Source organism: Crocodylus siamensis, chromosome 2 (genome assembly GCF_052110815.1).
Source record: "Crocodylus siamensis isolate JL-2025a chromosome 2, ASM5211081v1, whole genome shotgun sequence".
In the NCBI taxonomy this organism is placed as follows: domain Eukaryota; kingdom Metazoa; phylum Chordata; order Crocodylia; family Crocodylidae; genus Crocodylus; species Crocodylus siamensis.
In genome coordinates, this window is record NC_143396.1 from 230,215,015 (window position 1) to 230,230,590 (window position 15,576).

The 15,576-nt window shown below is 44.5% G+C and overlaps 1 protein-coding gene across 1 annotated transcript in view; it reads left to right on the forward strand.

Annotated features, from left to right (window-relative positions):
• Nucleotides 1-15,576, forward strand: part of LOC149871839 (cytosolic phospholipase A2 zeta-like) — a 46,931-nt gene that overhangs the window by 13,804 nt on the left and 17,551 nt on the right. Inside the window, exons 3-10 of the mRNA XM_090033355.1 lie at nt 65-201; nt 1,280-1,408; nt 3,770-3,810; nt 9,504-9,546; nt 10,591-10,654; nt 10,987-11,156; nt 13,616-13,729; nt 14,615-14,652. Of these exons, the coding sequence (XP_089889481.1) occupies nt 65-201; nt 1,280-1,408; nt 3,770-3,810; nt 9,504-9,546; nt 10,591-10,654; nt 10,987-11,156; nt 13,616-13,729; nt 14,615-14,652 (736 nt within the window). The remainder of the gene's footprint in view (nt 1-64; nt 202-1,279; nt 1,409-3,769; nt 3,811-9,503; nt 9,547-10,590; nt 10,655-10,986; nt 11,157-13,615; nt 13,730-14,614; nt 14,653-15,576) is intronic.

Consider the following 15,576-nt stretch of genomic DNA (forward strand, 5'->3'; position numbering starts at 1 on the left):
GCTGTGGAAAAATGCATTTGATTACATTAGTTCTGATGTTGGTTTTCTGCTTTCTTTACTTTAGTATCCAAGGCAGACTGCTATGTGGAACTGAAACTGCCAGCTGCATCTCCAGTCACTTCTCAAACTCAGGTTGTTGACAACTCTAGTGATCCAGAGTGGAATGAAACCTTCCAATACAGAATCCACAGTGCTGTCAAGGTAAGGAGAGCTGTTTGATATGGAGCAAGTCAGATTACTTGGTGCTATGAAAGACTTTTATTACCAGAAAAAGGAGGCCATCGCATGTAATGTCTCGCGTGAATCAGTAGGCACACTTGACTCTCAGTACCTATTTTATTCCACATCACCAGCTAGAGCCACCTTGAGAGATGATTCATCGAGGCTCAAAATTTTGAAAAACACAGCTAAGAAGGTATGTTCCTCACCCACCAACCTCATGTAATTTAGGGAAAAGAGCAAGCTAGGATGCTGCTTGATTCTGACACAATCGTTTCAGGAAATTCCTTAAACTCAGGTTAATTTTTGTGGGATATACACTCTCACCCTAGGGCTATTGTCGTCTCATGGCTGTACTTGCCCAAACATCCCAGTGATTCTCGCTTGACTTGTTGTAATACCTGAATGCTATGCCAGAACATATCTTGAGTTCAGGCTAGGTTTCTTGAAACTGATATTGTTCAGACCTTTTAATAGGCAACTGGACTTTGTCTTTTAACTTCTTTTACCTGCTGTTTATCAACTAAGCACCTTTCAATTAGCATCCTCTGGGCTTGCCTCTGTCCTGTGGCAGTGATGATCAGGAAATGATTGATTGCTTTACCTGTTTAATCATTCTGGATTACTGAGATGAAGAGGAAGCTGCTGTTCCTTTCTCAGGAAAACTGGAACTGAGCTAACTTGTTTGGAATGCCTTCTGCTAAGTCATGTGAGTGATGCACAGAAATCATTGCGAATCCCTTTAGGGCAGAGGGCCAGGAGCAGAAATCCTTCTCCCTGACATGCACACTTCTGGCTGACCAGAGCTAACTACAAATAGGAGTAGGTGAAATTGTTGGGAAGGACTTACGTTTTTTCAGGGAATTTGACCATCTTTTAAAAGGAGTGTTATAAACTATAGATTGTAAAACAAATACCAGTAAAGAGGAATCAGTACTGCTTTGATCCATCAATGTGCTTCTTAGATATAAGGTGTGTTAATTACTACTTGTTTAGATATATTTGTGGCTGCCTTGCTTGCTCTTTCTCTGTTCATCCCTTGCATTATGTTTTGTTTTAGAACATCCTGGAGTTGACCCTTTTTGACAAAGATGTTCTGATCAGTGATGAGCTTACTTCTGTTGTCTTTGATGTGGGAGGTTTAAAGCCAGGCCAGCCTTTAAAGCGCGTTTTCAAGCTGAACCCAGAGGTTAGTCCCGCTCACCCTGTGACCAGTTATTTTCCAAATCTGTTCAGCATAGCTATGCTGAAGTTTACACTAGATACAAACCTTCTCCCCCTTGAAGAAATCATAGAGTACTTTTGATCAATGGTCCTAAAATTGCAGGGCATTGTTCCTGTTCTTTGGCACACTGAAATTGGACCCATCAGGGTAGCTGTCAAACCAAGGGGCCATTTCTGGTTAGCCTTCTCCCCTGTGTTTGTGTGGGAGGTATCACAGTGAGGATGTAGAATCCATTCATCTTGATTTATATTCTCAGCAGGCTAGCAGCTTTCGAGGGAATCATAAGCTGCATGTGTCCAGTAATAAAGTGATACATAGACGAGTGAGGCACTGGGTGCTGTTTAAGGAAAGGATATTAGAATGGAGGTAGGGGTTCCAGTGCTGTTGAGTCCGAATCTACATTTGTTTTCTGACTTACAGTTCATAGTCCATTATCTAAGTGCTCTCTGGGTGCTCTGCTATAAAAGAAAAATGGGTCCAAGTCTACAGATGGTTACGAAAGGCATTGATGAGTTCAGAGTACAGCCTGCTGAAGAAATAAATCTAAACAAATGCGGGTTTCAGGTAGAAACTGTAATCAAATCATTATCACATAGTTATCAAGGTTCAAAAGGGTTTAGGTTAACAGCAGATTGACACATCTCTGAGAAGAATGCTCATTCTTCACTTCTGTGCACTTTCACTACTAAGAACTTTCAAGTTTAAAGCACTGTTTGATCCTGAACTGTAATGAAACAATGTTAGTGTCACCTGCAGACCCCCCCACACTTACTGTCAGACTCTGCTCTCTGTGAGCACATGGAAGTGAGGGGCAAATTTGAAAACACTCACAAAAGACTACAGGTACCCACAGATTTAGTTCATCCACAATGGATGCATTTTGCCTTTTTTGAAACTGCTGCAGGTTTTAGCAAAGGTACTCCATAAACACTTCTAAGCAGCACTTTTGTACCTCTATATATTGCAAGCTATCCATGGTATTAGTGCAAATCCAAAAGGCTCATGATTTTACCATATACAGGCGATTTTGCCATTTGCAGGGGATACGAGAACGTATCCCCTGCGAATAAGGCACAGCGTTCATGAACGCAGACTGCATTCATGAACACAGTGCCCCTGGTGGCTGGCAGGGGGCAGGGCTCCGGCAGTGGTGGGAGCACAATGGCAGCAAGCTCGGAGCTCCTGAGGAGCTCCTGTAAGTGTATTTAAAATGTGGGTTTGGCATTTGTGAATTTCAAGCCCGGATCCCAAAGCCATTTGCCCACCTGCTCAGGGCAGTCTGCTCTGTCTCACCTGCCACGACTTGGTTTTTAACATGAAATATATTATGTAAAAAAAATAAAAATAAAAATCCTTGTGGTATATATTTGCCCAGCATGGGGCCATGGAAATTATAGTTATGCTGGCTACATTTAATCAACTTCATGGTTGGCTTCCATTATTGAGCACATGGTGCTTGTGGCAGCAGTTTAATGATAGATAGTGTATTTAATGAGGTTTCCTTGTATGCAAATGTAAAATGAAGGTCTTTTTCCTCCATGCTGATGGGGGACAGATGGACTGACTTGTCTTTTATTTGAGTAAATACAGTATCGCTGGAAAAATAAGGTAATCTGTGTCACCCTGCTTCTACCTTATTCTTATCCCTCCATTATTATACAGCAGCATTGCATACTGATCTGAAAACTTACAAGCCCAGGCACAATATATACTTGCCTTCCTTTTACCATGCTGATTAATAATGCGAACAAATGAAGCAGAGGAAAAGGTGGGGGCCAGAATGAATAGGCAGTAGGGGAGATGTGGATGGAAAATTGATGGGAACTTGGCACACAGGGGTTAAAAACTTCTGTAGAAGAGGCCAAAATCATGTCAGTCAAATGTGAGACAATGGGGAACACTTCCTATCATTTTCCTGCACACGCGCAAGGAAAGTGGGGAAGGGAAGAGAAAAATGCTTCATAAACTTTTAAAAAACTCATGATTTGGGGGCCAGTCTTATGATGCTAAGGCTCTAATGCATGGTTTTTAAACAAAATTGGCAGTACTTGTGCAATCACTGCTGTATTAGTTAAAAATGCTAATGCAAAACAAGTAGGAATTGCCTGCCAGGAAAGTAAGCAGATGTGACTTGACATAAAGATACCAGGCTAGCCAAGTAATCCACTATTTTTCCTTAGTCACACTTAAGATAATTATACTTTAGAATCTTGAGAATACATAGTCTAATGTGCAGATATCCTGCAGGTAAAGCTGTTGGGTAAAACCTTGCCTTGCCTTTTTAATTATGAACTTGTGTATGATTTTTCTTTTTCCCTTTTAAAGGATAATGAAGAGCTGGATGTAGAGTTCTATTTAGAAAAAAGGTGAGTTTGAATCTAAATGCACTGCTTAGTGAGAATAATCATTGCTAATACATTGTTTTATTTATATTTTCTATAGTACAGCAATAGTCTCCCATATACAAGAGAGGGTGAAATTCTTTACATTTCTCTAAATTATTTTTGAGCTTATTATCAATGGCTAATTACGAATGTCTTTAAGGCTGCAGCTTCCTCAGCCTTCAGACATCAACACATGAGGGATATCATTCTTTTAGTCTAGCATCACAACAGATTCCAGCAATCTGAATTCCTATCTTGCAGCATGCAATGGGTAGCGAAGCTCAGAATGGTTGAGTCTTAAGATGCATTCACATGTTCAAGTGATTTGGAAGAGTTCTGCTGGGCTTGTTCTCCAGTAGAAAAAATTTACCAGGGGATGGCTGAACAGACATTCAAATGCTGAGTCCCTGAAGAGCAGAGAGCTTTCAGTTCCAATTTTGTGCAGCCAGGGGCCCCCTGTACACACATCAGCATGCTGTGCAGTCTCCTTCATTTTGCCTGGCAACAGATGGCAACGGTACACATGACAGCCCTGATTGGCTCTCACAGATTGTCCAGAGTAAGCCTGATGGGCTCCCCCAGACTGCTCAGAGTCAGTTTAGCCTAAAGCTAAACAAACAAAGCCCAAGGCATGTATAGATATACAGGGCACCAATATATGTGCTGGATGTCTGCTCTGATGTTTGCTAACATGTTGGAGGAGACTCAATTAATTGAGTTTGCTGGAGTGTGTTAATTAATATGCTCTGGCAGCCTCCATGTCACATGTATTCAGTGTCCCCATGCTTCAGAATGGCAGCAGCGTTGCTTAAACTAAAGCCCGTTGAATGAATTTTAGTTCAAGTGCCACCGCTATTTTGAAGCACAGGATGCTGAATACATGTGATGCTGCCGGTGTTTTAAGTAGAGCATCTCTCAGAGCCACTCTAACCTCACAGCATGCGCATAGATACTGTCAGTGTTGTCTGGGAGAGTTGTTGCTGTTCCAGGAGAAATCACATGTATATGGATGTTCAGGATTTTTCTCCCAGAGCAAAAAGTGGCTGCTCCAGGAGAAAAATTATCTCAGAACAGCCAAGCTTAAATCGCTCCTAAAAGATTTCTCATGGAAGAGTGAATGTTTGTACAACTTACCTTTCTGAAAGAAGCCACACCACAAAACTCCAACATGCCAGGTTGCTTTGCTTCTGCTCTTCGCTTCTCCCCTGCTCCCTCACCCCTACTTCAAGACAATGCGTTACTCAGGTTGGACTCGACTATTCCAGCCCAGCAGAGAGCAGAACACCTTGTTCCTTCACAATGCCCATGTTGTGCTAGAGGGAGATGCAAGGTGCCTAAGCTGTGTGAGTCAGCCAATCAAGATTACTGTGTACACTGCTGCTATTCTGTCTCTGAGCAGACGGAAGGAACCTGCACAGCCCGCTGAGATGTGTGCACAGGGTCCCCCCTGGCTGTGCAGCAGCAACACTGCAACTTCTGTACTCTTCAAGGGCTCAGCATTCAAATGTCTGTTCTGTTGTCCCTGAGCATTTTCTCTCAGGTTTGTTCTCCTGGTAGAAATTCTCCCAGATTATTTGAATGCATGTATGAAGCCTTAGTCGACAGCTGAAAGTTACCTGCTTAGCTAACCTTACAGTACAGTTTGTGTATGTCTATATGGAAGGAGGCTCTGAGAGAGCAAATTAGCTTAGATGCTGTTCCATACAGACATGGTTGCTTTGCTCCCAGCTTTGGGGAGAGTGTCTGCAGAGCTAGATCCAGTATCCCTGTCAGGTGCTGTCTTGTACTGTTTAGATATGCATGTACCTATCCAGAATACTTTCTTGTATATTTGATCCTCCTCTTTTAGAGCCTACCTTCTCTTCTGTCTAGCCTTTAGCTGGTGATGGGAGTGGGAGAATGCATGACAGTTACGTAAAGCCAGGGAGCAATTTCTCTTTTAATAGTGAACATTTTCTGTGAGCAAAACTGTAACAGGGTAACCATTGGGGCCTGTCATTAGGGATGTGTGAAACAGCACCGTTTTGTTTCAACTTGTTTTGAAGGAACAGTGTTTTGTTTTGTCAGTTTGAAGCACTGTTCTGTTTCGTTTCGTTGAAACTGTTTCAATGCGTTCTGATGTTTCATCCATAGGCTATAATGGGGAATCATTAAAATGCCTATAACTTTGTCATTTCATGCCTGATTCAGATGAAACTTGCAAGATGGTAGCCCCTTCTGAGGGCACAAAGCTTACCATGTTTCAAGGAGATAGCTGCAAGGGTTTCTGGTAAACTGGATCTCAAACTGCTAAAAGCAAAACTAATGTCCCTTGCTGGCAGCAGCAGCCTCCTGTCATCCCACATGCAAATCTGGGGCCCTGTGCCCCTGGTAGGCCTGTGCCAGACTACTCCTGGGGGGTGTGGGCCCTTGGATCTGTGCATGGGATGACAGGAGGCTGCTGTTGCCACCTGGGACAAGTGCTGGGCTCAGCGTCAGGAAGACTACTGCTGCTGCCGCTGGCCCCAGGCAGCAGCAGCAGCCTCCTGTCATCCCACGTGCATTCCTGGGAGGAGTCTGGCAGCACTGGGAGGGCAGGTTGAGGTCTGTGGGGCTGGTGGAGCTGCTCAGAGTGCAACCCTGGCTCTCCCCACCTCCCACCGCCAGGCTGCACTACAAGCGGCTCTGCCAGCCCCATGGAGCTCAGCCCAGTGGTGGGAGAGCCAGTGGCAGAGCTGTTCCAATTGCAGCCCTGGTGAGTACAGGGTGGTGGCTGGAGGCTCTAAATCCCCATGGAGCTGAGCCTGGCGGCAGGAGGTTTCATAGTTTCATAGTTTCTAGGGTCGGAAGGGACCTGAGCAGATCATCTAGTCCGACCCCCTGCCATGGCAGGAAAGAATACTGGGGTCAAATGACCCCAGCAAGATGTTCATCTAACCTCCTCTTAAACACCCCCAGGGTAGGAGCTTGCACCTCTCTTGGAAGCTGGTTCCAGACCTTAGCCGCCCTGACTGTGAAGTAGCGCCTCCTGATATCTAACCTAAACCTGCCCTCTGCCAGCTTGTGACCGTTATTCCTGGTCACTCCTGGCGGTGCTTGGGGGAACAGTGACTCCCCCAATGCCTGCTGATCCCCCCTGATTAGTTTAGGTGGGGGAGAGCCATGGGCCAGGGCTGTGCTCAGAGCCAGGGCTGCTCTCTGAGTGGCTCTGCCAGTGGCTCCCCACTGCCTTCTGCTGCCTCCCACCACCAGACTTAGCTCCAAGGGGCTGCAGAGCCTCCAGCTGCTGGGCTGTGCTCCAAGTGGCTCTGCTACTGGCTCTCCCACCACCAGGCCGAGCTCCGTGAAGCTGGCAGAGCTGCTTGGAATGCAGCCCTGGCTCTGAGCACAGCCCTGGCAAGCACAGCCTGGTGGCTGGAGGCTCTGCAGCCCCATGGAGCTGAGCCTGGCAGTAGGAGGTGGCAGAGAACTAGTGGCAGAGCTGCTCAGAGTGCAACCTGGTGACAGGAGATGGGGGAGAGCCAGGGGTGCACTTCAAGCGGCTCTGCCAGGCCCATAGAGCTGAGCCCAGTGGTGGGAGGCAGGGGAGAGCCACGGCTGCCCTCCGAGTGGCTCCACCAGTCCCGTGGAGCTCAGCTTGGTGGTGAGAGGTGGGGAAGAGCCAGGGCTGTGCTCTGAGTGGCTCCACCAACATCATGGAGCTCAGGCTGGTGGTGGAAGGTGGCGGGAGAGCCAGTGGCAGAGCCGCTCTGAGAACAGCCCTGGCCAGTGGCTCTCCCCTGCCTCCTGCCACCAGGCTCAGCTCCGTGGGTTTGTGGAGCCTCCAGCCATCAGGTTGTGCTTGCCAGGGCTGCATTCAGAGCCAGGGTTGCAATCCAAGCAGCTTCATCAGCTCCATGGAGCTCAGCCCGGCAGTGGAGCTGATCAGAGTGTAGTCTTGGTGAGCACAGCCTGGTGGTGGGAGGCTCTGCAGCCCCACAGAGCTGAGCCTGGCAGCGGGAGGCAGGGAAGTGCCAGGGATGTGCTCGGAGCCAGGGCTGTGCTTGGAGCGGCTCTGCCACTGGCTTTCTCGCTGCCGGGCTGAGCTCCATGGGGCTGGCGGAGTCACTCGGAGTGCAGCCCTAGCTCTCCCCTGCCTCCCACCACTGGGCTGCTTTGAAACATGAAACATTGAAAACATTCCGAGTGTCCTCATTTCATTTCAAAGCTATTTTGAAGCCTTTTGTTTCGATTGTGCTGTTTTGAGCTCTGTATGCATTGAAACAAAACACTCGTTGCAATTTTGCACAGCCCTACCTGTCACTATGCTGGCCCACCTCCCTGTCTAGGCAGTCTGCCCACCCATGCTAACCTGCCATGCCTTGAGGTAAACAATAAGTTATTTATTTTTAAGACAGGAGGCTGCCCATTTTAAAGACTGATGCCAACGGTGTACTGCATGGCTCTGAACCTTCTCTTATACCGTGTCCCAGGCCTCACAGATGGCGTCCAAATTCTACTATCACTCCCCTGGCCCCTTACTGAGTCACTCTGGCCCAGCTAGGGCTCAGGAGTCCTTGAACATGCTTGGGCCTTAAGTCATGCCCCCTTACTGGGGCCTCTACTCCAACTACTCCTGTCAGCTTGTATGCAGACCTTTGGGCTGTCTTAAGACCCTAATCTACATGGTTGCCAGTTGCGGCTAGTCTAGTCAGCCCACATGAAGCTCTTCACATCGTCTTAAGGCCCTACTGTACACGGCTGCTAGCTGCCACTACTTTGGTCAGCTTATGTTCAGCCCTTCAGACCATCTTAAGGCCCTATTCTACACGGCTGCTGGGTCCCTACTACTCTGCCCCCTCACTGGGGCCTCTAGGCCTCAGGCATCTGCTGACCTACCTGACCCCCCCCCTAATTCAGCCTATGGCTTTTAGGCCTCTGGGGTCTACTGACTTACCTGGACCCTTTTGGGCATTACACCCCTTTGGGTCTCAGTCATCTGTCAGCTTACCTGGATCCTGCCTCAGGCCCCACTCAATGGGCTTGGGTCCCTGTGCTTTTCTGTTGGGGTGTGCTCCCCTAGCCTTTTCCCTCCATGGGGTAACCCACAAGGCAGTGGGGGCTGAGGCTTTCTGGTGCCCCATACTTGCCTTTCACTGGGTAGGCACAGGTGTGAGATTTCCTGGACGTTTCCTTGCCAGAAGCAGGCCCCCTGATACCATCCAACCCTAGCAGGGTGTAGTTTTAGGTCATACCCCAGGACCAGGAACCTCCTGCCATCCCCATAGTTTCTACCCTGTCCTCCTGGTGTTCCTGAGCAGCAGCTTTAGCCAGGTGATGTTCTGCCTCCAGCTGCTGCAGCAACTGCTGCCATCTTTACTGCTCAAGCCTGCTCTTATTGCTAGCAGCTGAGCCCTCTTCCCCAATCAGGCAGTCTCCTCCTGGCCTTGTGACTCCTGATTGGGGAGTACAGCCACCGGAAGGCCACCCCTGCTGCCTATTTAGGCTCTTTGAGCGGCAGGCACCACAGGTGTCCTGCCACAAAAGCATTTGCTGAGCTGTCATTCTTTGTGTTGGACTACAGACTGTGAGCATAGTCATTTTGCTCCAGGTGCTCAAAGACTACCAGTTTGAAAAGTGGAGTGAGAGGCATCAAAATAAAGGTCAAAGGGCAAATTAAAGTAGAAATACGTTCATACAGCTCATTTCTTTTGCAGCTCAGATGCCCCTACTGAGATCCTCACAAATGGAGTCCTTGTGGTGAGTGAAAGTCGGTTGGTTATGTTTGGGGAATAGTTACTTTGTATAGATTGAACGGGACATGAGAGGACATGAGCACTTCCAAGTTAGATGGCCAAAATGCATATACATCTGTACTGCCCACATCTCCCTCTTATATTTGATTTGTGTAAAGATAATGTGTAATTTGAATTTGTGGAAACTGTGATTCCATGATAGGGATGAGAATATCAGAGCCAAAAAAGATGCTGTTCCAGGCAATGCCTTTGAACTATTGGTGGGAGTTTTGTGGACTCCTCTGTCCCCCAGTGCTGGACACTTGCAAGGCCCTGTCTTTTGTATCAGTGCTCATTCCTTTAATGCATTTCTGAATGGCAATAATAGACAGGATAACTCATGGCAGGATTGGGAGCTGAATCTGGAACTTGGGGGAAGAAGGGTTGATTTTTATGTGGTCTCTGAATTTTGGAGGGGGTTTTATTATAAAGCATAAGAGGTACTTTGCAGAGTGTCTGCCTGTCTACTACCTATGAACTGCAGGACAGTTAGCAACCTATTTTTCCCCTGGCATGTGCAAAACCAGTTTTTGCTGTTTGTATTTAATTTCCATTCTCACTGGGATCCCATACAGATCCAGGGAAGCTTTTAATTTTCCCAAATTCTAGGACAAGAAAGTGTTTGATATTTGGCAAGCATTTAGATATGAATATATTTCAGCAAGTGTTCATATTTAAATAAGAGAGAACAAAGTCTGCTTGTATGCTGAGAGTTTAAAGCTACATAGACTGGGTTGGGAGGAAGTTATAGGTGCTAACCTAGTTATAGGGAGAAGACCATACTACTTGGTCAAAAGCAAACAACCCCACTGCCTTCAAATGGGAACCCCTCCCTCCTTCCCAGGAAAAAATGTTCAAATTCTATCCGCTTGAAGGAAAATCTCCAAAATCTTTGTTTAGCTAAAGGATGACAGGTTATAGGTGTAATTTAGTTCCTTTAGTTGCTGGTTATATCTGAGTGGGAAACGGACCAAGCCTCATAACCAGAGCTGTCATTCTTTTCATGTAGGCTCATCCCTCCCTTTGTTTGAAAGGCACAATCAATCAAGATAAGTTGAAGCAGAAAGACCAGGGTAAGGCTGTGTGTGAATGTCAAGGCAGATCGGTTTACTTTTGTTTGGGGTTGCTTGAATTTTTTTCTGAGAGTTTTTCTTGCCATCAGATTCTAAGGAGCTTGGCTTTACTCATTATTATGCATATTTTTTCTACTGGATTCTTTGAAAAAGTGGCTTTTACTGAATCTGGAATTAACGTGAAATTATATTACATCTCCTCTATGGAGTGCCACATGGAAAAAAGCTCTGGTTTTGTCTCTCTTGTCCGACTGTGTTTTTAATAATATTTTCTGGTTTTTGCCATGTTTCAGTGATTGCTGTGGGCCTAAATTTCTCATTTCTGTTTTCAGGGAACTGTCAGGTCAAGCTTTCTATGCCTGGGGCATATGAGAAGCAGTTGCGCTTTCCCTTGAAACATGATGATAATCAAGATTGTGGGATACCATTTGTTTTTCATGTAGACAAAGAAATGTGTCCAGACCTGGAGGTAGAGCTGGAGCAAACCACATCTTTCTTACAAGTAAGCAAATGTGTTGACAGTTGGTAAGGTTGCAATCCACTTTTGGAACAAACCTCTCCAGAAGCTTGGGGTCCTGATTTATGGATATGTCTTTAAGAGTAACTTGTGTTGACTTAGAATTTTACTCACCAGGCCCAGAACTGCTCCAGAGTTCAATACAAATTAATATCTAGTTTACCATTCTTGGGTAGATAAATGAATACCATTGTTAAAGTGCGCATTAAAATGAATTGCTTGTGAAATAGTGGAAATAGCTTGTGTGATGCTGGTAAAGCTACCTATTATAAAACTATAAGGCCCTGTTCTCAAGCTGCCTGTAGTTTTGCTAAACTAATAGGGCTGTGCGAAGCTTCAGTCCCTGATTTGATTTGGTGGAGATTCAGCCTGATTTGGTGGCTGAATCTCCCAATCAAATCAGAGGACCCTTTAATCTCTCCGAGTCGAATCAGACCCCTCTGAATTGATTCGGAAAGATTTGGCAATTTAGACATAGACACAGCTTTAAATGTTTTTTCTACATACCTCTAGGTAGCAGGCAGCTCGTGAATGCTGTGATGCTAGGGCTCATGGAGCATCCCACAGAAGTGCGGGGGGCTCCCCAGCACACTCAGCAGCAGACCCAGAAGTGGACCAGAAGTACTTCCTTCTGGTCAACTTCCAGGTCCACTGGAGGCCTCCTGCACCTCCCTGGCTTGGTGACTGGTGCCTCTTGGGTCTGGGGGAGCACCCAGGGTTCCCCCCATGGCCAGTTGCTGAGCCAGGGGGCATGGGGGCACCCTCCAGTGTGCTCCTTGGTGGATGAGTTTGCCAGCAAGCATATGGAGGGCCCCCCCACCCCGCACTCCTGTAGCATGGTCTGTGGACCTCAGCATCGCAGCGTTCACAAGCCATGCTGGAACTCCAAAGTATGTAGAAAAAAACATTTCAAGCTGTGTCTATGTTTGAATTGCTGATTAATCGAATCTTCGGATTCAGCCAAATCGGATCAGGGAGAGTGATCTGAATCAATTAATCGAATCGTTGTCCCTGATTTGGGCTGAATCTGAACCGAATAGGGCCTGCTTTGCACATCCCTATAAACTAACTGTTCAGACTGAAATTTGTTCAGGCCAGGGGTCTGTCTTACATTAAATGAGCTTTTAGTGTTTTTCTCTGCTTAATTTTCTGCATAACTGATTCCGATTTTTTCAAAGCAAGGTAAGGGAAAAAACATTTAACCCCCCCCAAACAAAACATATGGGGGCTTTGTCTTTGAACAGCTCTGATGCCCCTGGGTTTTCAAGCAGGGACTTGAAATTTGTATTTGGAATATATCTTTTGCTATCCCCATGAAAATCCATTCTAATATGGTTTTGGGAGAAGGGGGAACCCCTAAGTTTGCAAATTCTCAGTAGAGATTTCTTTCTGTTTAATGAAGCAGTACTGCTTACTGCTTATGTTAGACTTCATATATATTTTTGGAGATAAATTCCACATTTGGATGAAGGGAACATTTTTGTGGAAGGTTGATTTTAAAGTAAGTAAGTAAATAAAAAAAACTATTTAAGTAATGTAAGGTTTTGGAATGAGTGAAATAAGTCACAGCAGAGAAGATTTGGCAGAGAACAGGTACGGTGGTTGATGGTTGGTGACTACCTAAGGCTTATTTTAATAAAGATTTAGCTGAAGCAAATTTATGGGCTAAGTGCAGACAGTCAACAAACCCAAGGCTGAATGGATTCAATTTTCACAGGCTTGTCTAAGCTGTGTAAATTGACCTGATAAGCAAATGATCAGACATTCAGTTTTGATTCTGGAAACACCTGCAGTGGCTCAGGCCAGAAGCTGGGGGGTGCTAGAGCATGCCTCCCTGCTAAGTTGCAGAAGAGAAGTTGGGCAAAGGCTAGCCCACCCACCCTGCAAGTGGGGGTTTGCAGGGGAGGTGCAAAGCATCCTTGGATTCTGGGGGACTGAAAGTTAACTTGAATCTGGAAGGGATCTGGGACAGAAGTCCAATAACTGATTTAACCTAAATCAGTTAAGTCTGATATTACATTTATCCAGCTTTATCTTAAACTGGTTTCAGCCATTTTGAAAGTGGTTTATGTGCACTGACCTTCTGTTGTGTTACAGATCTGAATTGGTTTCCAAGCACTCATACCAGTTTGTGTGTAATTTCTGTCCCTAGCCATAGGGTGCGAAGAATTCTATTTTGTGACACTCATTTGCCTTTTACATTTTTACAGATAAAATCAATGATTCCAAGAACACTTTTTTCTGTGAATTTGAAAACACTTTTGAAATTCTAACTTTATTAGAACCATGTTGTTATGTTTTATTATCACAATTATTAATAATTTTAGAATAATTTGTATAATTATTATCATGAGAGATTGTATTATATCTCTTATCATTATTTTATAATAATGTTTTATCATTATTTAATCATTACACTTTTATTATTATTTTATTATGAATAGGATGGAATGAGCCATGACATAGAAAAGCAGACCACAGTTTTGGGATCAGGGCTTGTATCAATTAAGTCACTTCCTGTTGGACAGAAAGTAGACACGATTGTTCCTCTTGGAGAGGTAAGACATGATTTTTTTTGTGCATGTTTTAATAATCTTGGAATAAAGTGCCATTTGTTCCAATATTTAATAGAAGGCACTTCTGAAGTTTGGCTTAAAAACACTATCTTCACTGAAGAATTACTGAGTGATAGTGTTTACTGAAATTTAAAATTTCATACCTCAAGAAAAGACGCTTCTTGGAGAGATTGTTCAAGAATCATTCTCACAAGTGGTGTTTTGGGGCCCGGTTCCTTTTGAGAAAAACATTAGTGCTCATACTTTTTGTAGAAATAAGGGAAGAAACGAGTAGGCTTTGCAAGAAGGGAGTAAAGCAAAAAGTTCACAGAAAAAGTAAAAATTTTCCAAATCCATGTTCCTTCAGGGTAATACTCATGTAAGTAGTCCATCTCTATTCTCATTATAATTCCTGATAGGCAATTATAGAGAGGATGGAGTTGAGCTTTTCTCTGTGGCTGTGGGGGACAGGACAAGGAGCAATGGCCTCAAGCTGCAGCAGGGGAAATTTAGTTTGGAGATTAGGAGGGACTTTCTGACTATGGGGGTTGTCAAGCATTGGAACAGGTAATTTAGAGAAATTGTGGAATCTCTATCCTTGGAAATCTTCAAGGGCAGGTTGGACAGACTCTTGGGTTGGATGGTTTAATTAGGGATGATCCTGCCTGGAGCAGGGGGTGGACTAGACAAACTTGTGAGGTCCCTTCCAGCCCTACTTTCCTATGGTCCTAAGTATAAAATAGATATTGGGGAAAAATGTATTCTATACATTTGGCTTTGCTAGTAGACGTGCTGAACTTTTAGAATATTTGAAGACAATGTTGAGCACATTTTCTATGCCCTTCAGTGGGACCACATGTGAAACAAGGAATTTGTTGCACTTTACAGGGACAGAGTTTGGATTTAAGCATGACTTCTGAAGTGAGGTGAGTCAGAACATCATCTATTCTTGATATATCCTTTAAGGAAAGGTCTTCTTTCTCTTAGCAAACAGCATGGGTGACTATTTCTTCTCTGCCATACACTCAGTTTGCCAGATGTCTGTGCAGGTTGATTTTAAAAATAAAAACCCGTTGGAGATTTTTTTCTGCTAGTCAAATTCCATTTTAATTTCTATTGTAAAAATATTTTTTTGTTGCACTGGTACTGGTAAAAGACCTGGAACCCGAACAAACTTTTCATATATTCCGAGGAGCAAGGACTATAAATAGGCAGCTAAATATAATAACATAAAGTACCGAGCACTGCACAGACAAATAGGCAGATGCCATCCCTGGCACAGAGTTTACAATCTGAAATAGGAGAACTATGGTGGAATGGGATAGCACGTAGAAGCAAAAGTAGTTGGATAATGAGTGGCTAAGTCCCTATCTTTTCTAGTAACATTTTAAAGAGAGATAAGTTAGCCTAAATGACCTTTTTCTCTTCACATTAGTTTCTGACCCAACTCTCCTCTACAAGCCAATAGAAAGGTGTTTTTTCTTTTTTTAATCTGCTAAAATTCTTGCTGAGCTTGCCTTATGAGTTATGACACAATCCCTGGTTAACAAGACTAGTACTCTAACTCTGGAGGTATGGAGCCAATCCCTTATGTATGACAAAACCTCCTTTGTCTTTCTTCAGTGCAGTGTTCCCAGCCTCTTATTGACTTTCTTTCTCTTTTTACCAAGAATCTTCTCTTTCCTCTGAAATCTCTGAAGCCCAGCTGTAATTATTACTCTTGTATGAAACAACTGAAACCTGGCATTTAAGTATGATCTAATTTGTCACAAAATAAAGTAATGATAATAGAGTGGTAAAGTTCACTTTTAACCATGGGACTCTCTTATTGTTGGTAGATAGATATACTT